The sequence below is a fragment of the Lates calcarifer genome, linkage group LG18 (genome assembly GCF_001640805.2).
Source record: "Lates calcarifer isolate ASB-BC8 linkage group LG18, TLL_Latcal_v3, whole genome shotgun sequence".
NCBI classification, from domain to species: Eukaryota; Metazoa; Chordata; class Actinopteri; family Centropomidae; genus Lates; species Lates calcarifer.
The window spans coordinates 5,407,099-5,428,476 of record NC_066850.1 but is presented as its reverse complement, the minus strand read 5'-3'; the positions used below and the strand labels follow the sequence as shown (position 1 = coordinate 5,428,476).

At 44.2% G+C, this 21,378-nt stretch overlaps 1 protein-coding gene and 2 non-coding genes across 3 annotated transcripts in view; 1 reads left to right on the top strand and 2 right to left on the bottom strand.

The window, feature by feature from the left end:
* The window catches only part of wnt5b (wingless-type MMTV integration site family, member 5b), a 74,243-nt gene that overhangs the window by 47,129 nt on the left and 5,736 nt on the right, over positions 1 to 21,378 (top strand). The window contains exons 3-6 of the mRNA XM_018693617.2: positions 13,978 to 14,143; positions 15,332 to 15,419; positions 15,589 to 15,748; positions 19,273 to 19,565. Coding sequence (XP_018549133.1) covers positions 14,028 to 14,143; positions 15,332 to 15,419; positions 15,589 to 15,748; positions 19,273 to 19,565 — 657 coding nt within the window. The 5' untranslated portion in view covers positions 13,978 to 14,027. The remainder of the gene's footprint in view (positions 1 to 13,977; positions 14,144 to 15,331; positions 15,420 to 15,588; positions 15,749 to 19,272; positions 19,566 to 21,378) is intronic.
* Positions 4,158 to 4,230, bottom strand: trnak-cuu (transfer RNA lysine (anticodon CUU)). Its single transcript has one exon. It is a non-coding gene; the product is annotated as a tRNA-Lys (tRNA).
* On the bottom strand, positions 4,454 to 4,526 carry trnak-cuu (transfer RNA lysine (anticodon CUU)). The gene has a single exon. It is a non-coding gene; the product is annotated as a tRNA-Lys (tRNA).

Sequence of the window (21,378 nt, the reverse complement as noted above, 5' to 3'; positions counted from 1 at the left end):
CACAGCTCATATAATGTTCTTGATAATGTGTGGAAACAATGTAGAACAAATAAGTAAAAATCTCTTTTAATTAATTTCACCATGCTTTATTGGCTTGGTATTTGGCGCAATGTTGCCAAAGCCTCAAGCCGGAGATCACAGCTTGTGTCAGTGTGTGTGTGTGTGTGTGTATAGAAGGACACACACACACACACACACACACACACACTCTCTCTTCGGTAAAACAACCAGCTACAGTATTTGCCAGTTTAATCTGAGCTCTTGTGAGTCCTTCTGTTACATCTGTGTTTTTACACTGCTCCTTTCACTTAACAGGCTACATTTTATAAACAGAAGATATATATGTATTTATATCGATATTTCGCAAAGGGGCGAGGTGTCCTTAAATGACTCTGGTGGTAGAATAATGTGTGAAGTGTAAAAAAGAAAAAAGAAAACTTCATTTCTCTCATGTGTCTCTCATAAAGAACCAAAATAATCACTTTGAAGCTGTTGTCTCACATCTGGCTTTGCTTATGTTTTGATCCTTGAATCGAAGACTCATTTTAGTCTCAGCTGATGGTACTGAGAGTATGTGTATGGCCAGCTATACATAGCAGAGATATTTTAAATCGCTTATTTAATGTATCATAGCATGAACATGATAAAATACGACGGTAGAGAGGGCACGCTGTATCTTTTTTGCTCTCAACCAACCTGAAACTTTCATCCCCTGCAGTGGGCCCCTGTCACCCCCAGAGTCGCCATGGTCTGTGTGTGTGTGTGTGTGTGTGTCAAGAGTGTGTCTCAGTCTTTATTTGTACATGTGCACACAGACATGAGAACATATGTCTGTGCATATGTGGCCTTTGCATGTAAACAGTATATTTTTTATAAGCTTCTGTCTCTGCCGCTTAATGTGTGTGGGCTTGTGTGTATGCATGAGTGTGTGTGTGATAATATGACAGGGGAGCCGTTTGCTGAAGCCAGTGGAGTGTGGCAGAGTGGTTGAGAAAAGGGGAGAGGGAGAGAGAGGGGAAGAGCTGATGAGAAACATAGAGGCAGAGAGAGAGAGAATGTGATAGGAGGAGAGCGATCAGGTAAGGATAACGGAGAGAGAGAGAGGAGCTGCAGAAACAGGCGTTTTTACATGGAAGGAAGCAGCCGTGCACGACTGACAGCAACTCTCCTCACTTCCATTTCTCCCTCTCGTCCTCTCCATTCTCCTTAAAGGATGAGAAACGGTTGCTGTAATTGTTCCTAGTCGTTCCTAACACAGCAAAAATGCATTCTGAAGTTCAGCCAAAGCTAATATGACACTTCAGCTGTCAAAGTTAGTCAAATCAAATGAGCATCCTGCAAAGTTACAGTCTTCTTAGCAGAAAATTCACTCTTTTCCTTACTATCTATCGCTCAGTTTCCTCCACATCCCACTTGTGTCTCTTTCATCCTCTCTTTTTTGTGTCAATTAGTGCCAAAGTCAACAGATTTTTAAAGAAAGGCATATTAATAATCACATCAGAAGATTTACACTACAAACCTGTAGACATTTTTATTCACTTACAAAACACAAGTAGTTTTTATGTAATCAGGAATGTCATGTGTCATATAAACATACATCATGATATAATAATATAGTGAGTATTTCAGGGCCCAGTTATAGGGTCTGATGTTTATTTCAGGTCATCATAACAGCAACTCCCCACATGGGTCAGATCATCAGAGCATTTTAAAACTTTCAAAACCGAAATGGTGACTATTTTTAATGTCCTCTCCTCTGCTTTTAACTTAAACCCTGTAACTACATCAAGGGCAAAAACAAAGCAGTTAACTGCACTGTCCCCTGTGGCTGCCAACACCTACGTCCTTGGTACCCGGGCGCAGTGTGTGTCATGCATTTTCAAAATAGAGATCCTGACATGAATACCAAACTTTATAATGATAGTGCAAACACCTTGAGTTATAAACAGGGTGGTAGATTAACACCAGCTTGCAGCTAAATGTGGATAAATTGTGGCCGCGGCTCGGTCAGTTTGCTGGACGAACCTCCTGGGATTTACCGGAGGGGGGGGGGGCTTACAAAAACTAGTTTGGTCATAAGCCATAATGTGATTTGCCTCAACCAAATGTTCTGTTAAACCCAACAACACAGTGATACTTGGCCTCGGAGCAGTCGTCTGGACAAATGTATGTTTGTTGGGTTCAAAACGGAAAATAAAACCATGCCAGTGTGGCTTTAAGACTGCCAGCCAGACTGAGTCGTGTAGGAGGTTATTAGCAAACTTTTTGATACCAGAAGTGCGTATATGTGTGTGTGTGATTTGTCAGTCGCTCATCTGACTCTGCCACTTGCTATTTTCTACTTGTGCAGTAAGACGATTACAGACAAAAAAGGTGAAAGAAAGAATGACAAGGTAGAGGGGGAAGAAATAAATAGCAAAGAGGAGGAGCGAGGCGGGTCTGTATGCCACAGGCTTTCTCTTCAGCAGCAGTAGCTGAGACTCTCTCTGCATGAACTGCCTGTGTGTGTGTGTGTGTGTGTGTGTGTGTGTACTTGCTCAGCATGCATTTTTTTCTGTTTTTCTGTCTCCCTCTGTCTGCCTCATATCCCAGCTGTGTGTGTGTGTGTGTGTGTGTGTGTGTGTACGCACGCGCATTGCTGTGGTGTGTCATACCTCTCTTAGAAAACCTGCTGGGCCTTAGCTAGCACTCACACTGAGCGAGAGAGGAGCAAAGAGAGGGATGGATAGATGAGGGCAGGGAGAGGAAAAGTGTGAGAGGGAGAAAAAAATAAGGAATGGGTCAGAGGGAAAGGGAGGAAGAGTATTTTTAGAGGATGTATCAGGAGGGATGAAGAGAGGGAGACAGAGGGGCAGACACATGCTGTTTTCTGAATATTAAAATGGAGGTTAGAAAAATGGGCTAAAAGGAAAAAGAGGGAGAGGAAACGTTGAAATGATGCTAAGAGTCAGATTCAGCATGCAGGTGTGTGTGTGTGTGTCATCTCCCCAAAGAGTTCTAGAATTCTCCTAAGATTCTACTCATCATGTGACCCATCCTGTGCTGGTGTGTGTGTGTGTGTGTGTGTGTGTGTGTGTTTGTGTGACTTTACGTGTCTGTATTTGATGATTCAGGGGAGGGCTCTTACTGGATAATTGCTCGCCTCGACAACATGCTTCATCTGCACCCGCAGCGATTGCTGGTTACCAAGGTTACGTGGGCGTGTGTCAACATATCCCCCTCCCACCCACCCCCACCCCCGAAAGCCGACACCGTCCTGAATTGATATTACCATGACTCTGTAGATTCTCCTTGTCTCTCATCTCATTCAGACACACACAAGCACGCGCCAACATATGAAAGAGAAAGCAGACAGTAACAATGCTGAGTGCCCTGAGATACACTAAACCTTTGTGTGTGTGTGTGTGTGTGTGTGTGTGTGTGTGAGTGTGTGCACATGCCCCGCTCACTGTATACTGTAAGCGATGAATCTTTTATGTTCCTTCAGGTGTTTCCTTGCTTCACTGGGGCTTCACCTGTGCAGTATTAAAACACAGTGTGTGTGTGTGTGTGTGTGTGTGTGCGTCTACCATATGCCTGCCTTCAAACTAAAGTCTACTTTGAAGCCAGGCATTTATGTGTGGGGGTTACAGGGTCTTGTGCTTTAAATTTGGTCAGTTTCAACATGTTAAATTGTGCCAAAAAGGAACAAGCTATCCTATTACCTGTTTCACATGATCAGTCTTTAAATAATCTATATAAACATACAAGACAGAAACTGTTCAAAAACTGTTTGTAACTAGAAAATTGACCCATCTAATTAGCTTGTTACAGGTTAGCTTGCCATGCTTTCCATATGGATCCCAGGAGTCCCTTTAGCTCAGGAAGGATTCTGGTGCCTCAAAAATCAGCTCACCAAAGTCAATCTGCACTTTACAAGCTGCATGTAAACACAACTTTCCAGACTTGTAGGAGACTTCTAAACATTGACCTAAGCTGTGTATTTATCCACATATTACTGTCACCGCTGAAACCAGCAACACATTGCAGTTGTTGCACTACTACATCTAAACAGTTACTATGAGATTATTTGGGAAGTTCCCACTCATGGACAACGTGAGTTGTCAGTTGAACATTTGTAACCACAAATCCTTACCCCTCACTTCCAAAAGCTCCAGCGCCCAACGTGGGGCTCGAACCCACGACCCTGAGATTAAGAGTCTCATGCTCTACCGACTGAGCTAGCCGGGCCTCTGTGGCATAATAAAATCATAGTTCATCAGATGATGAAGACTGCTCACAAGACAAACAAATTGCTTTAGTCATCTTTATTCTTTGTTCAGTTTTGTCATGAAGACTGCTGGAAAAACTGCAGGTGATGGTCGGCTACAGACTCTCATTTACAGTTGTTTGGTGTGTGATGACCTCTAGAACTCAAGACCTCAGATGTTTCCGAGTGTCGTAAAACTTCTATCGCCCAACGTGGGGCTCGAACCCACGACCCTGAGATTAAGAGTCTCATGCTCTACCGACTGAGCTAGCCGGGCACATGTACTAATATAAAATGTATAGAATATTCCACACAAGTAGCATTCATTAATCAGAAGACTGTCCACAAGATTTTTCTGAAGGTTGCTCTAAGAACCTTTTTCCACAAAGGCAGCTCCAGGTATTTAATCTCGAACCAGTTCTTCATGTTTCAAACCAAAGGAGCCGACTGTCAGCCAAGAAAACCGAGAGCAGCTTTAACACTTAACTGGTCTAGAGCCAAGAACCACTTCCATCAGGGTCCAACAGGAACAACTAAAACTTTATGACTGCCATTTTTTTAAATGTGTAGCTCCAATGGAAGCTACTCTCTGGTATGACCAGGCACTTAATGTCAGACTCCTTCTTTTCCATCTTTTGTTTTTTGACAGGTGCAAGAGAAAACGTTGAATGGGTTAAAAAAAAAACAACACACAAATAGATGATGGGAGTTAAAAGGGAGAGAGGGGGAGAGCAGGAGATGCACGCCTCCTTTTTTCTCTGCATCTCTCTCTCTCTCTTTTATCCCTCTCCATCTTTATCTACCTGTGTTTCTTCCTCTTTCCTCCTTTTTGTTCACCTTCTCTTCCCTCTCTCTGACAGCTCGTCTGTGCTCCCGTCTCACCACAGTGCCCCACAGGCCGTGTGTGTGTGTGTGTGTGTGTGTGTTATGCGCTGCCACCCTGCTCCAGTTTTTGCACCACACAGGCTGCCTAGGTATGTGTGTGTGTTTGTGTGTGTCCTCAACAATGCTTTTCTTTTCTGCCAGCTCTGCAGTCTGACATAGGAGATTTTTCAGCCTCGTGCTCGCTCTCCCTCAGTAGTCAGCATTTTGGCATTTTCTCAATGCACTCTGTCATCTGTTGGCATGAATAGGCTGCATATTGGTGTGTGTGTGTGCGTGTGTGTGTTTATCTGGCTGATTTTTACTCTGTCTCCCTGTTTGTTTTTGTGCGTGGAGCCATGACAGTGGGAAACAGCTAATTTTCATGCTTTAGAAATTGCACCAGGCAGGTTTTTGACGTGGACGTACGGCACACCTGCCATTACCAGACTTGGAGGCGAAATTCCTTAAACTGCGTTCAAGGCAAGAGCGAGGCCAAGCACGGTCAAGTTTGAAGGAGACGACAATTGATTCCTCCCCCAAGATGAAGCACAATCCAGGGATTTAAATGCATCTATTCAATGTTTTCAACCTCCAGCCTCTCTTGTGATGTAGAGCTTCCAAAGATAACAGATTTTCTGGTGTGAAACAGTGAAAGCAGAGGGAGTTTAGATTCACTCAGTATAAACGTCATATAGGGATGAAAATCAAGACTATACATGTTATATTATCAGTAGAATAAGTTGATTTGTCCAAGGTTGAAGCAAATCCATTTTAAGGGGTTTGTAGGCTGAACATAATTCTCCAACTTGAGAGATTTCTTAGCATTTTCAGTTGTCTTTCTCCATCTCAGTTGTCCATCAGACCCACAGATAAAAGTCTCTCATATTGGCTGTTGGAGCTGATCCAGATTTACACCAATATCAAACTGAGATTGTTTATTAGACAGTTCTGTGTCTTCCCTCAGGAGCCATTTCTTGCCTCTGCTGTTGTTTGTTATATTTCCAAGTTCCTGCTACCTTCAGGGCTAAAATATAAAGAGCAGGTGGTGGATTTGAAAACCTTACTGGGCTTTGTCTTAAAAAAGAAAAAAAAAAAGATAAGAAGCAAGACCAGTGCCCAAGACTTAGATTAAGTCCAAGGCAAAATAGCCACAAAGCTGAGACATCACTCAGATAATATGAGGAGGAGATCAAGAAAAAAGGGATTGAAATGCAAAGTGTCTACATAAAGATGACTCATCAGTGACTGAACACGCTGCTGAAATATTTTTAACTCATCAGGTGTATACTCCCACATCCTGCATCCCTGCCACTCTGGGCCATTAAAGCTCAAGGAGCAGCTTTCAACCAAGTAATTTCAAAATTTCTACCCAGGTAAAATTTGTTTGGGAAAATAAATCATCCAAAACAAAAACCACAAATAAATCAGCTGTAAATTACAGAGACTCCTTTCTCACTCTACATACAGTGGATATGGTTTCATGTGATCCGGGTGTTTGGCAAAAGACATGATGACACACAGGAGGAGGTAAGAGATGAAGAAGAACAGGAAGAGGACGGGTTGAGAGACTAGTAAAGATGTCATCTCCGGTGAAAAGTTAACATCTGAATTTAACAAGCTCACCGAAAGCTGGGGAAATAGTAAGAATATTAACAAGACATGACTGTAAAAGTTGGCGTGTGCCAGTGTGCGTGTGTGTGTTTTCTGACCTGACACTGTACAAGGCTTCCCGGGGATTTATAGGCCAGATGAATCAATTCAGAGGCGAGCAGTAAATCAGGCCAGACCAGCCGAGACTTGCACCGCTTCATATCATGTATGTGTAGAGTCTGTGTGGGTGTGTGTCTTAGTATAAGTCTGGATGTGCAGATTTCCTACTGGCAGTATCTCTTGAATAACAGAGTAATGTGTGTGTGTTTGTGTCTGTGTGAGAGTATGCATCTGTGTATGCTTGCAAATCTGACTGTACATGTTTGAGCATGTGTGTGTGTTAATTTCTCCAGGGAAGGGATCAGGAGACCAGTGTAGTTTGACCAGCGGAGCTCCAGGGCACCAGAGGGGGGGGGGATCAAGGGGATCTGGCCCAGGCACAGTGGCTTCTCCCTGGGATTCCTGATCAGGGATTCAGCCTGTCCCAGGGTTCCAGTCCAGTGCCAAACAAGGCCAGCCAGAGCTCTCCGAGTCTTTCCTTCTCCACTGAGGTGCCACACAGAGCTAGTCTGGCCTTATTTATTAGTTTAGACTCCCACTGAATTCTTCATCCAGATTCAATGATCCAACAACCCATTAACTTAATGCAACAGCTCATGGTATTAGCACTAAAATGAGTGGTTGGCTTGTGACATTCAGCCAAGAGAAAGAAATAATGATTGAGAATTTTCAACTGAGGAAACAATCCAGCCTTATGGTCCATTTAGTTGCTGTCTCTGTCTTTTAATCACATCACACGATCTTCCTCAGCAGGTAGAGTTTGCCCAGTTGTCATTTGATTTTAGAAGTTAAAACGTACATTATACGTACTTATACTCTGTATAAGAACGTCTTGTCCTCGCTGGCCTAGAAGCTGAAGCAGGTGAAGATACACTCTAACCCAGAAGGTTCATTTAATACATCTTAAGTTGTACATAAATGTTGCTGTAATTGGAACAAGACAAGAACATCACAGTCCTCTTCTTACTCATGATATTTCTCTGACCAGTAGCCTATGCTGGATGTTTGGTAGTTTACAAGAATAATAATACTGACAAGAAACCGACCAGACAAACTACACAATCTACCCTGTAGCTGAAAGTGTGGTTTAATCTAGTTCTGCATTTGCATTAAAATGTTCTGTGTTACAGTGAATTTACATTGACCTCACAGGATTTACATGTTATAGTTGTGAGAATTTCAGTTTAATATCAGTGTTTTTAGCCAAAAAGGCACACTTAATATTGAATTACACCAAAAAAAAACTTAAATTGGACACATGCTCTATGCTTTTACATTTTAGATATATTATTTAGACTAATATTTGCTGTACTTCTCACAGGATGCCTTTTTTCAGAATCAGAATCAATTTTATTGACCAAATACATTGACAAACACAAGGAATCTCAGGTTATTGGTATAGATTTTGATATAATTACTTACAGTGCAGAGAACAGGTTCACAATGAGATGTGAATATGGACATATAACGAGCTAAGACAAGCAATCCTATAGCTACTATATACAGAGAAGAGCTGGACAGTAGATATACAGAATTGATGTATGCCTGTATTCCTGGAACCCTATAAAAATTGTTCAGACACACTGTGAACTGTGTGGACAAGCAGACATTTTACAAGTTTCTGTATATACAGCAAATGGAGAGAGTGAAAAGGAAAGACTGTGTGTTCACATCATCACAGTTTAGAGACAAGGGAGCGTGAGAACAGCTTTTTATGGGCGCCTGGGTGCACTGTTCGGAGAGAGAGAGAAAGAAGGAGGAGGAGAGGGAGAGAAAGATAGAGAGGGATGAATAGAATTATAAACGGCTGATGAATCTGACTTTGAGACTGACAGAGAGAGACAGAAAAGCATGAGAGAAATTGAGATAAGACGGAGGAAGGAGCTCGGTGTTGGAGCAACAGAACAAAGCAGAGAGAGGCAGAGAAACAGATGGTGATAAAGGGCGGAGAGAAGTGTGAGAAGGAGGGAGAAAGAGACGTAGAAAGAGTGGGGAGGAGAAGTATAGAGAAGATATATTTAGAGAGAGAGAGTTTTAGCCTCCCAGCTAGAGGCATGACTCATCTTCTGCCAGCTGACAGAAGGATGGATGGAGGGAAGGAGGGAGGAGATGGACAGAGACAGGGGGGAGAGAGAGTGTAAGAGTGAGGGATGGAGAGGGTGGAGAGCAAGCATGACGAGGAAGGGAGACGCAAGAAGAGAAAGGGGGATAGGAGCATTTTTGGGGGGGGGGGGGGGGGTCGATGATGAGGAGAGTGGAAGCGGGTGAGTTTCCACAGGACGTCGTACATGCAACCACACATGCAAAAACAAAGAGACAGATATAAAGCCTGAGGCCTGTCCAAAGCCCCTGTCAGCTGCTTCCAAGTCCCACTGCATTTCCCGCAGGGTGTGTGTGTTTCTGTGTGTGTGTGTGTGTGTGTGTGTGTGTGTGTGAGGATGATATCAGCAGTAAATTTCCCCACAGCCAGCTGCATTTGGCAGTTTGTCGCTGCACACATGTGTGTGTGCGATTACGTATCTGTGTGTTTCTGGAAGAGGAGCAGACAGGAGGAGAGAGAGACAGACAGACATGAGGGACAGACGGAAGGACAGGCGTAGCTATAGTAAGTGGAGCAGGTCGTTTCGTCATCCCGGGGGTTTGCTGTTGTTGCGTTTGTAGCATGAGTTCTTTGGTTCTTACAAATGTGTCCATGTGTTGGCATCAGCTCTGCGATGTTTTCTTTATATATTATCAAAAGGAAAATAACAGGAGTGTGGAATAGTGGGTAACATGAGAGAGCACTGATATGAAAATGTACTGGGTGCTGTCACTGTATAGTATGACTTAATAAAAAGAGTAAACCACATTTAAGAGAGAAATAAATCCACTGTAAACCCTTTACTAAGGAGTTAGAATTGAACAGGGACGGTATCAGGCAGCAGGGTCGGTGGTCTGCAGCTGTGTCTGACCTTTGACCTCCTGGTGAAGGCAACAAGAAAAAGAGAGAAACTGGTTTGTGTGTCAGATGCCAGAAAGATGCTCAGGTTGTTCATCGTGCTTTGCAGTGGAACATCACAACACAGTGCACTGTAATATATTAAACCACTCAACAGTGTATAAAACAGTAAATATGAGCTCCACCTTGACCAGATACATGGGGGATTTTACTTCTAATAGAGTGTTTTTATATTGCAGTATTGTTACTTTTGCTTTAGTAAAACATCTGAATGCCTCCTTCACCACTGTTTGAGAGCAACTTAACTGTGAGAAACTAGAAAATTCCTGTGTAGAAGTTGAGGGAGTGCTTGACTGAACGGTTAGTTTGTCCATGTGAAGGTTTTTGAGGGAAGAGGCTCAGGTTGAGCCTGGTCTCCTGGTCCTCTAAAGGACACATTTTTCGAGCCTCTTATAAAATCTGCCATAAGCAGGCTTATTAAAAGGGTTAAAAATGTCCTACCTGACAAAGACTGGATATCCTCTCAGGTATCTACCATGTCACATGTATCCTCTCCTTTTCTGCTCTGCCCTGACTCCCTCCACACACTCTGAGGAATATTTTTTAACTAGAGGGTGATCAATTTTCAAGTGACAGTCATTTCTAAAAATTGGTGATTAGCATTTTTGGCATGGGCGGCTTCCAGGCGATCAGCTCAGACTTCATCAGTCGACCGCAGCTGGTTTCCCTGCAGGAGAGAGCTGGCTGGTGCTCTTGCTGTAGTCTGGCACTGAAGGCAATAAAAAAGTGAGGCTGCTGTTAATCCAGAGAGGAGCTGCTGACTTTTTTTTCAGGCATTGCTCCCTGTTGCATGACTATTGCTCATATCCTTTAGGGACAAGTCCTCTCTCGCTCTCCCTCTCTCTCTCTCTCTGTCTCTCTCAGTGTGTATCCATTACTTGGACACTCCCTCTCTCTTTCACTCTCTCTGTTTCCCCTCCTTCCCCTTTTCTTTCTTTATCTCACTTGGTCCAAGTTTTGTCTCTGCGCCCTCAGCCCTCCCGCCTCTCCTCTGGCTGCAGCGTGTACCAAGGCTGAACTGCTCCTCCTTGTGTTTCAACAAGCACATCACAACTCAGTTAAACTCCATGAACTCCACCGCTGCTACATCAACAGACCAGTGTGGCTGCTTCAGTCCAGTATTTCTGAAGCTCTAGGTCATGTCCCAGAATAAGCTGTTGGCCTGTTTCTCTTTAGCTCCCAACTGATGAGACAATCAGTGTGTGTTTAATTAGCGAAGATCTCAGGAGGAGAAACCTATTTAGTTCAGTTTGGTTTCTCAGATGTCTCAACCAAAATACAGATCCTGTTTTCTCTGGAAATGTTAAAAAAAAGCAGCAGACTCAAAATGTTTAATGCCAAAGAAATACATGCAAACCTCCCTCTACCTTCCACCCTGTTCCATCTGCATGAAAAGAGGAGCTGGACTTGGTTATTTTAACACCAGTGATACCCATCCAAGAAGACCTTGTGGGGTAAGACACCAGCAGATGGCGCTGTGATGTCAGTTACAGGCTGGACATTAATAACAGGGCAGCTGCTGATTGGTCTGTCATTATCCTGAGTCATTGTCTCGTCCCAGTCTTCAGGGACAAGCAGCAGAGGAGGGACAGGTCAGAAATAACAATAGTAGACTTCCGCTGTGGAGAAACTGAGAAACAAGGTGGCACGTAAAATCTGTAAGTGTATCTGTGGACCACTGCAGACCTGCTGCTTCACCATACTTGTATTTGTGTACAGCAGCTGTGCAGATGTAGCATGGGTAGGTCATTTGGTACACAGCCATGCTGTGCAAAAGTCATTAGGTAGAACATCTTGATTCAGGTGGAGATGGAGAAATCAGTGACTGTTTTTAACCAGGTGAGGGCGCTGTTGCCACAGTAACCTCTTAACGCATGTAAACTGCGCATAACCAAGACAAGCTGCCTCATCCTCTGTATGGAGATGACTAAAGAAAGACAGTAACTGAACAGAGTCTCGGTGTGAGTCGCTGACGGTGCCGTCAGACCTGTTTTAGCGTCGTTACGTATTATAATGACGTTTCCCTGAACAACACGTCTCAGTGTTTCGCTGTTTACTCACTCGCTCAACCTGACTCTGACCCAACACCCGCCCACTGCCACAGAACAAGGCAGAATATCAATCAGATGTATATTGAAGGCAGCCAGTTAGATCACTTCACAGAGCTCTCTCTCTCTCTCTCTCTCTCTCTCCCTCTCTCTGTGTGTGTGTGTGTGTGTGTCATGGGGAAGTTTAAGGGCCCCGGGAGATGAAAGGTGTGCGGCCTCTGCTTAACATTGCTGCGGGTCTATTGTCATGCGGAGACGACTGACATCCGACTCTGCTGCTGCTGCTGCTCTGAAATGAATTTAGATTCTTATAACACAAAATATCCCATTCTTCAGGAACACTGATGAGACGAACAAAAGGTGTGATGAAGTATAGAGTTAGGATAAACTCGTATGAGCCTTTTTAGATTAGCTTTTGGCAGCGGGAAAGTGTGTATGCTCTTTAAACTGATCTGTGTGTCCTCGTTGCTGCTCATTGAAATGTTAGAAAAACAGACACCCTGTCCTGTCCTCCATGGGTTTTTACGCACGCAGAATATGGATCAATGGAAGCCAAATGAAGGGTCTTATCCATATATTTGTCTTCAAGGTGACAGCACAAACTAAATATAGTCCAGCATGATGTTTTAAATTATTAAAAGTGTAGTTTCTCATAATATTCCACGCGGATACATTCTTGATTGCCTTTTGCTTTGTTATTGGTTAATAAATGCTATTCTGAGTTTAATAAGGTGTTTGATGAATGTTTTAAAACCTAGAGGAGCAGATTCCCTTTTTTTAAAAAAAAAAAAAATGAGGAGGCCCGATCTAATCTTTTCTTTGCCCACCTTTGGTCTTTTGAGACGCACTGAGTCAGATCAAAGAGCCTGTTCCTCTGCAGGTTCACCGCCCACCGACCCGGCCGCAGTTTGTCTTTGACCGGGGGTTATGAATTGAGGAGAGCTCGCTTCAACACGCCTTTTCTTTACTTCAGGACTTTCCAGGGGGACTCCTGGCCGTCTGTGTGTGTGTATGTGTGTGTGTCCCCGTGCGTAAATGTGTGTGGGAGGCGGGGTCGTGGTGAGTCGCCTTTTATTTTCGCAGACCAAAGAAGAGGGGATTAGGCAATTTTGAAGCGCTCACCTTTTATTCAAACAAATCACTCACTTCAGCTAATAATAGGAATTTGACGCACGTGAACTTTTTTGAGGTTGATGGAGGGATGGCAAAAAAAACCCCTCCATCACTCATTCAGCTCAGTATGTGCCCTCTCTTTCTTCCTCTTTGGCCAAAACCTTTTCTTCTATTCACGGTCTCCAACATCACAGGTGCTTCTAGTCTTAAATGTTGACTGCGTCCAATACTCAGTTGTTGATCTGCAGCTCTGCGCGCGCACAGACACATGCACGCGCAATGTATGGTCGTAAAACGGGGAGGAAGGGGGTGGAGGTGGGGCAGGGGGGGAGGGAAGTCTCTGAGGTGAAGTGGGGGTGAGAAAAGGAGGAGTGTATACCAGAGAGAGAGAGAGATGTGGAGTGGCCGTGAGGGGACAGGAAGGGAGAGGAGGAACAGTCGCTTTGCTGCTCAATTAGCGTTTTAATCTCCTTGTTAATCTTTCCTCAAGCCAACAACAGAATCGCACTTTTCACATTGTAGCTTCGTTTCATTTTTAGAGACAGAGGGACAGAGAGAGAGAGAGAGAGAGAGAGAGAGAGACTCGCTCTTTGCGTAAAACTCACCAAACCATTTTACGCACGTCTTAGAATTTGAGTTTTAACCGGTAAAGTGGACTCACATTTTTTTACAAGCAGCCTCTGACTTTATAGAAACATGCTGCTGTGATTTCAGATCAACTATGGACTCTCATCCACAGTGAAACTACCTGGGAACGCCAAACTCTGTCCTGAATTACTTGATTTTTCAGCATTTTTATGGAACTTTAATTTCTTTTTTATCATTTTAAATATTAGAGATTAAAGAAAGGAAAGAGTAGGGTGAAAGACAAGTGGACTATAAAAAAAACTGGGGCAGAAAACAGGACACAAGTGAGTCTGACTTGTCCAGACCAAAAGACCCAGCAGGGCTGAGCGTTGGGACGCCTCCTCATTTTCTTCCCCGTGTCTCGACAGCACAGCGCTTTCCCCCAGAAAAACAGCGTGAGGCGGAGACGCGGCGGACCATGGACAACAGGCCTGTCCGGAGAAGACGAACCGGTGCTGTCCGACATCTGCTGCTGGCAGCCGCCTTCCTCGCCTGCAGCTCCCAACTGCTGGCGGTGGATGCCAACTCATGGTGGTGAGTAACTGAACGATCACTGGCCGTGCATTGATTTTGGTTTTGATTAGTGTTGTGGTGGAAAAATAAACGTGGATGAACTCTGACCTGCAGCTGGTGGTTACTAAAAGAAAACAGGTTTTCAGAAGGAGTTTTTTTGTTGTTGTTAAAACAAGTCATAGAATAACATAACACAGAATATGCTCTGAATTTGCATCGAAACACCGTAAAACGTACGTGTTTTTGCTTTTACGCGCAAGATTCTCATCTTATCCTTTTGCCTCTAGACAGACAAGATGACAGCTGGCACATTTTTTGAGCCAAAGTTTCACTTTGCCTCTTGTGTGTCTCTCTGTGTGTGTTTTGGGGGTTAGTTTTGCGTCGTGCCGCGATGTTCCAGTCGTGTGGTAGAGCACTAACAATGAATGGAACAAATGTGAAGGCTCTGTCACAATATTTACCCTGGCTCAGCCCCAAATGGCGCTGCAAGGCGGCCTGCTGCTGCTGCTGCTGCTGCTGCTGCGCCTTTAGGACCAATTAGCCACACTTGTTCTTGACTTCCAAAATGCAGCTATGTGGCTGTTCAGTGTGGTAATGTGAAGTGGAGGGTGTGTGCAGGTTGAGTTCACCTTCCTGCAAGTTTGATCAGATTAGAGTGTGTAAGGCACTGGAGGTGGGATTATTGATAACTGATTATTTCTCTTTATCCAAATACAGTATAGAGAAGGCATGATTTATAGGACAGGCATTTATTATGATACATCTGACAACTTAGTGACACAGATCTGATCTCCTTCTCACTCTCTGGACAGTTAGATATTAATACAATTTGATTGGAGACTCTTTAGAATGAAATGGCACATGGGTGAACTCATATTTTCTGTGTTTGGGGATACAGTGTGTCATCATTTCTTTTTCTTTAAGGCTCAAAATGTTCCTTGTTTGTTGTAAACTGAAAGGAGGAGCCGTGCAGATAGTGGCAGCAGAGATGTTCACTAGAGGAGCCTATCTATCTATCCACATTTTACAGGCTGCTCATACTAATAAAACCTGCGTCTGAACTTTGTCCTCTGCAGCGCCGACCTCCCCTCAGAGAGAGAGAGTCGTACATCACAGGAGCTCAGTCTGTGCCACTTCTCTTTGAGCTTTATAGATCAAGTTTATGAGGTTCAGTTGTGAGTAATATGTAATATGGGCTCTGTCTCTCAGGTCACTAGCCCTGACCCCGATCCAGCGGCCAGAGATGTACATCATCGGAGCTCAGCCCCTCTGCAGTCAGCTGTCTGGACTCTCTCAGGTAGGTTCCAGTCTGTGGGAAACACACTCCTCTTCTGTACCTGCAGCACCTCGACTCTGAGGAACTGGTCAAATAAAGGGAGGATTTCCCCACAGGGACCATTAGAGTATCAAACCATTACCTGACTAATCTCCTCTAATCTGTCCTGTGCTGCTGCTGCGGTCTGCAGGGCCAGAGGAAGCTCTGCCAGCTGTACCAGGACCACATGATCTACATCGGAGACGGAGCCAAGACTGGCATCAAGGAGTGCCAGTACCAGTTCAGACAGAGGAGGTGGAACTGCAGCACTGTGGACAACACATCTGTGTTTGGACGGGTCATGCAGATTGGTGAGTCGAGGAATCAGGAACAGCACCAAGAGATTTAAGAAGCTGTTGATGTGACTGCACATCTTGTATCTCAATATAACCAGAGTTTCTGCTTGAAGACAATTACACACAAGCAAGAAAAGTGATGGTGATTTCAATGAGGATGCAAAAGCCCAGAAGCTACAGTTAACTTAATTTATCTTGTAGCACATTTATGTTACAATAGAAAGACACTGCTCATTTTATTTTGGAATATTAACTCAGCAATGACAGAGGAACATGTTGGCAGCTGAAGCATCCAGACATTATTTCACAGCAGTTCCTGTATTCAGATGACATTCTTACTAGATGGTGACCGAGATGCACCAATTAATAGTCTTATTTTGAAAGTTCTGATATTGTGATTATCGGCGTAATAAAAGGCTCAGTGAAGACACACAGTGTTTGGACAGGTCGTGCAGATCAGGGTCACAGGATAGAAGAGGTCACCTGGGTTCAGTCAGATGACAGCCTGAAATAATACTGCCACATTATTCTGTGGCCTGCAGAGTGCAGTGAATATTCAGCTCATTTCATCCAGTTGAAATAAGTGTGACTGTTTTGTTTGTGTATAACAGACTCCCACTCTCAGGTAAATAATCAGGAATTTTCCCAAGCAAACTGAATTGTTCATAAAATCTAGTTATTTTTTCTCAGAGGAAACAAATGTCAGCAGATGACTGGGATGATATTTTATTAAGAAGATTATTTATAATCTTGAGGATATTTTTTATTTTTATTTAGGCATGAATATAGCAGAAAAAAGTCGCTTTACTTTGCGAGGACCTGGAGTTCACTTGTGTCGTTAACGCAGGCGCAGTGGCGCGAATAATTCCGCCGAATACAAACGCAGGCGTGAATCAGTGCAGGAAGCCAGACATCCGAACGCATATAAACTACATCATTAGCTACACAGAAACGTGTCGTGCATCTCCGGACATTTTAATAAATATGTACCGGGAGCTCAGGTCCTGGATCAGCGTGTTGCGCCTCTTAATTCGCAGCAGGCGATGTGGGAAACCTCTCATCAACAAGTAAGTGTCAAATCCGCTGCGGGCAGTCAGACGAGGTGTTTGCGGCTCTTTTCTCTGTCTCCGTCCTTCTCTCTCTCTGCCTGTCTCTCTATTGACAGTCAGTCTATCTCCAGGTTTATATGGAGGTGTTAGTCGGTCCATTGTCCTGCGGCTCTTCTTTTGAAATGCGCTGATGAGCTGACACCGAGCCGGCAGATCCGGACCTGCTATTTGAAGTCTTGGCTCCGCTGTCTCATAAACCACTCGTCCTCTCTCTCTGTGTGTGTCTCTCTGTGTCTCTTTATCCTGCTGCATAATATGTACGACCAGCCTGACTGGGATACTGCTCCTAAAACCTGAATGTAGACCCCACACGCCTCAGATTTGCATACCTGTCTGTCTGTGTGTCTGTCTGGTGTTGATTCCAGGCTGAAGTCATGCTGTAATGTGTTATAGAGTGAGACCACAGGCTGCAGATAACACAGCAAAGCACTTTTATCACACGTCCAGTGGTTGGAGATTAAAAACCGAATCAGATCAGAGGATAAAAGCTGTCTCTCAGAGTGAACCACAGACATATTTAGTCTAATGCACTGACAGTTGGCCTGTTACAGGAGGTGCAGTCTAGAAGAAGTGTGATATGGACACACTTGGTTGGTCTTAGATTTCACATGTGCAGCTTGTCCTGGCACAGCCTCAGGACTGCATGACACCTACACTGTTTCTCTGCGTAACCAAATGTGTTGTCATCAGTATTTCAGGAACTGAGCACTGCCTCAGTCTGGACGTGGTGTGTTTTGCGGTTTGGTCATTTCCCCGTTTGTCATGACAAATACACAATATCAGACACACAGACAGCAAATAATCACTGTGATTGGTTTTCTACTGGTGAGCTGAGAAATAACTCATCGGTGGATGATATCAGAAAGAGGGAAGCTCCAGTTCCTCAATATTCCTCTGACGTATAATTCCATGTGTATTCAGTCATAGAGGATCTTTAAACTAAGACCCCTAATCTTCAAGACTGTTTTATAACATACATTAAAATCAGCTCAGTATTAAGATTACAGTGAAAACTAGCTGTCAGTGGGGATATTACAGTAAATATTGTAGCATTAGAAATGACTGTAAAACATATGTGAGGAGTGGGTGGAGGTTATGAGAGGGGGAGATGCTAAACAAATGCTCCCATTTTTGTTTTCTGTATGTTTATGGTCTTAACTTTTATTAGTGTGAGTTTTGATATCCAGTATTACTAAAGATGTCTAAACGCATCTCAGTAATTGTGTTTAAGTCTTAAGATAAAAAAAAAGAAACACATATTTGATGATAGGCAGTAGTTTCCTGTAGCAGTGTTAAAGTGAAACCTGAAAAACCACATTAAATAAGCCGTTAATCTCTCATCACTTTCATATCAAATGGACAGACGTTGTGGTGGTTTCTCAGTAACACTGAGATCAGGCTTCAGATTAAAGAAAACTCGTAACTCGGTAAAATTTCACTGTGATGTAAATGCAGCCCTCAACCTTGAAGCTCCTTAACTGTTCACATGTAAATGGTGGAGTTTCACAGCACTTAACCTCCCACCTGTCAGGCCGTTGTCTTTGTCCTTTTTTACTTCCCTGTGTGTTGGGATGGTTTGTGTATTAATGCAGAGAATGAGACACGCAGCTTGTGTTGTGTATTCCACTGTGGAAAATGGTGTTAGGTCTTTGAAGTGAGTAGACAGCATTAATATGGAGTAGTCTGTTGTAAGCTATGCATCCAGAAAACAGAGATCAATAACATCCTCAGTTGTGGCTTATGTGTTCCTTAGTTTTAGACAGCCATCTCTGAGATTTCTGCCTGTTTTTACAGAGATGTGTTTGTTTTTTACTCTGGATAATCCACAGAACACACCATCGACAGTCTTTACAGGAACTACATGTTAGGCAGAGAGTGGTGGCGATGGGAAAAAAAGGTTGACACAGAGTAACAGGAACAGTGCGTCTGGAAGGATGTGGCTAAATTTGTCAAATGGAGTTTCTCTTTGCTGAGAGCAGCACAAATGAAATTCCATGTACGTCAGTTGTGTTGGGATGGAGGCAGAAATGTAAAAGACAGATGTTGCATATGAAACCAAAAGCATCTGAATGTTAGATTTCACTAGAGATGAGTGAGAGAGTATGTTTTGTAATCTGGATGAACAGATCCTAAAATGGAAGTTTAACCAAAGGACAGTTACATAGAAAAGCTTCTGGAGAAACTGATTTAACCAGGTATAGAGTTAGAGCCTGAAATCACAGCTATTGTCTATTGTTAGGTCTGCTGGGGTGTGGGGCTGTTTGCTGTGTGTGTTGGGGGGTGGGGGGTTAACCTGAGCAGCTACCCATGTTTCCTGTCAGTGAATGCACACACACACTCCCTCACCAAAGCCCTGAATGAATTAAAATGACAGCCTACTGTGTGTCCTTCAGTCCAGTTAATTCTGCGTTTTCTCCCTCTTTCCCTCAGGCTCCAGGGAAACGGCCTTCACCTACGCCGTCAGCGCAGCAGGCGTGGTCAACGCCATCAGCCGGGCGTGCCGCGAGGGCGAGCTCTCCACCTGCGGCTGCAGCCGTGCCGCCCGGCCCCGAGACCTGCCGCGCGACTGGCTGTGGGGCGGCTGCGGGGACAACGTGCACTATGGCTACCGGTTCGCCCGCGAGTTTGTGGACGCCAGGGAGAGGGAGAAGAACTACCCACGCGGGTCGCCTGAGCACGCCCGAACACTGATGAATTTGCAGAATAATGAAGCAGGGAGACAGGTATGGAGGACAAAACACATGGTTGCAGTTTTATGTGTGCACTCGTGCTTCTTACCCTCACAGTATATCTGTGTGTCTGCAAGGAATGTGTGTGTGTGTGTGAGTCAAGGTGGCCCCCGACTGCCTGACCTGCCAGTATTTTTGTGAACATGTAGGTTATTTATTGGGAGGGTCCAAATGGTATAACTGCTAACGCCCTTGGAGTCTGGCTAGGTCGCTAGGTCAACACACATTCCACCGGAGCTGCACACACACACACACAAATATAACACACACATAAATGAAGCAACACAATGGACAATAACACAACAGCATGATGAGATTTCAGAGATGAAAACTTGTAACAGGTTTTTGTCCCTCGCTGGTTGCCATACAGAGATAGTCAGATGGTCCAAACTTGATGTTTTCAGGTGGGGGGAGCGTTACAAGAAATGCACTAAAAGAAACCTTTTACCTTTGACTGGGATGACACACACACACACACACACACACACTCTTTCCTCATAAAAGGTCCATTTGCCCTCTCTGGTGCACAGTGGATCAGGAGAATGTATTTATCTTCAGTTGGAGAAGCTTTGTTTAAGCTGTTTACAAGACAGAGACGCTCAGTGTGTATATATGTGTGTTTGTGTGTGTGTGTGTGTGTGTGTGTGTGTCCAGCTCAGCTTCATTTGATTTGTGTGAGAGACAGTGAGCCTGGTTTTTGTGCGTGTGTGTGTGTCAGAGGTCGAAGGTGAGGGTCTGGAGAGCTTGTGTTTCTGCTGGAGGGTCCCGCTGGGGCTATAGGAGAGTGTATGAGAGAAAGATCTACTGCTGCCGCCTTGTATCAACACACACACACACACACACACACAAACACACACGGCTCTGTAACACACACTCCTTTTTGAATGACTTTTCCTCTTCTCCTGTTTGATTCTTTGCTTTCATTGTTGCCTGCCCACTGGAATGGAAGAGGGGAGAAGAGAGAGATGAAAAGGAGGAGAGCAAGAGGGAGGAAGACGGTTTCTCTCCTTCCTCCTCCATCCCTCTCTCTCTCTCTCTCCCTCTCTCCCTCTCTGTCTTTTTCTTTCGGGGGACACGCTGGTTTGTCTTAAGCGGGATTTGTCGTGCTTGGTTGAACAAGGCAAACCACAGGGCTTTTGTAGAGGTGACAGGGGCGTGCCGCTGTGTGTGTGTGTGTGTGTGTGTACAAGCGTCTGGAGACAGAGACGCAGGGTGAGGAATGGAACTCCGTCACACTCCCCCGACTCTCAAAGACTCACACACACACACACACAGTCATCCAGGTCCACTGTCTCCGTTTCACACAAATCAAATGAGGCAGTTCTTGTCACATAGAAACCAAAACAACTAGACGAACATTCTCCGTCTAAAGACAATAACAGGCCACACAGAAGTAAACTTCACCAATTTATCTGTCAACCTGTGGATGACTTTGTTGCTCACTGCTGCAGTGACACGTCTAAAGGGTTTTAATTTGGGAACCAACGTAGGTCAATTAAAAGAGAAACACTCCATCTGTGAATCCTCAACCTTTGCAGTGCTGGGCAGCCAGGCAATGTGCAGACACACACTTGAGTTAACGACATCTTTCAGTTTCCAAACACCAAATGTGACTCTTTCTTTCATTTGATGTAATAGTGAAGCTTAAGTGTTGGCTTAAGCAGATACAGGGTGGACGTACGTCATACAGTGTTCAAGTTAAAGAACATTGAATCATCTGTGCGGTTATGAATTGTGGGCTGTGTGTGGATGGGACATGTTGACCCTCGCAGCTTTATACTGGGCTTTAAGATGTACCAGCCAACAA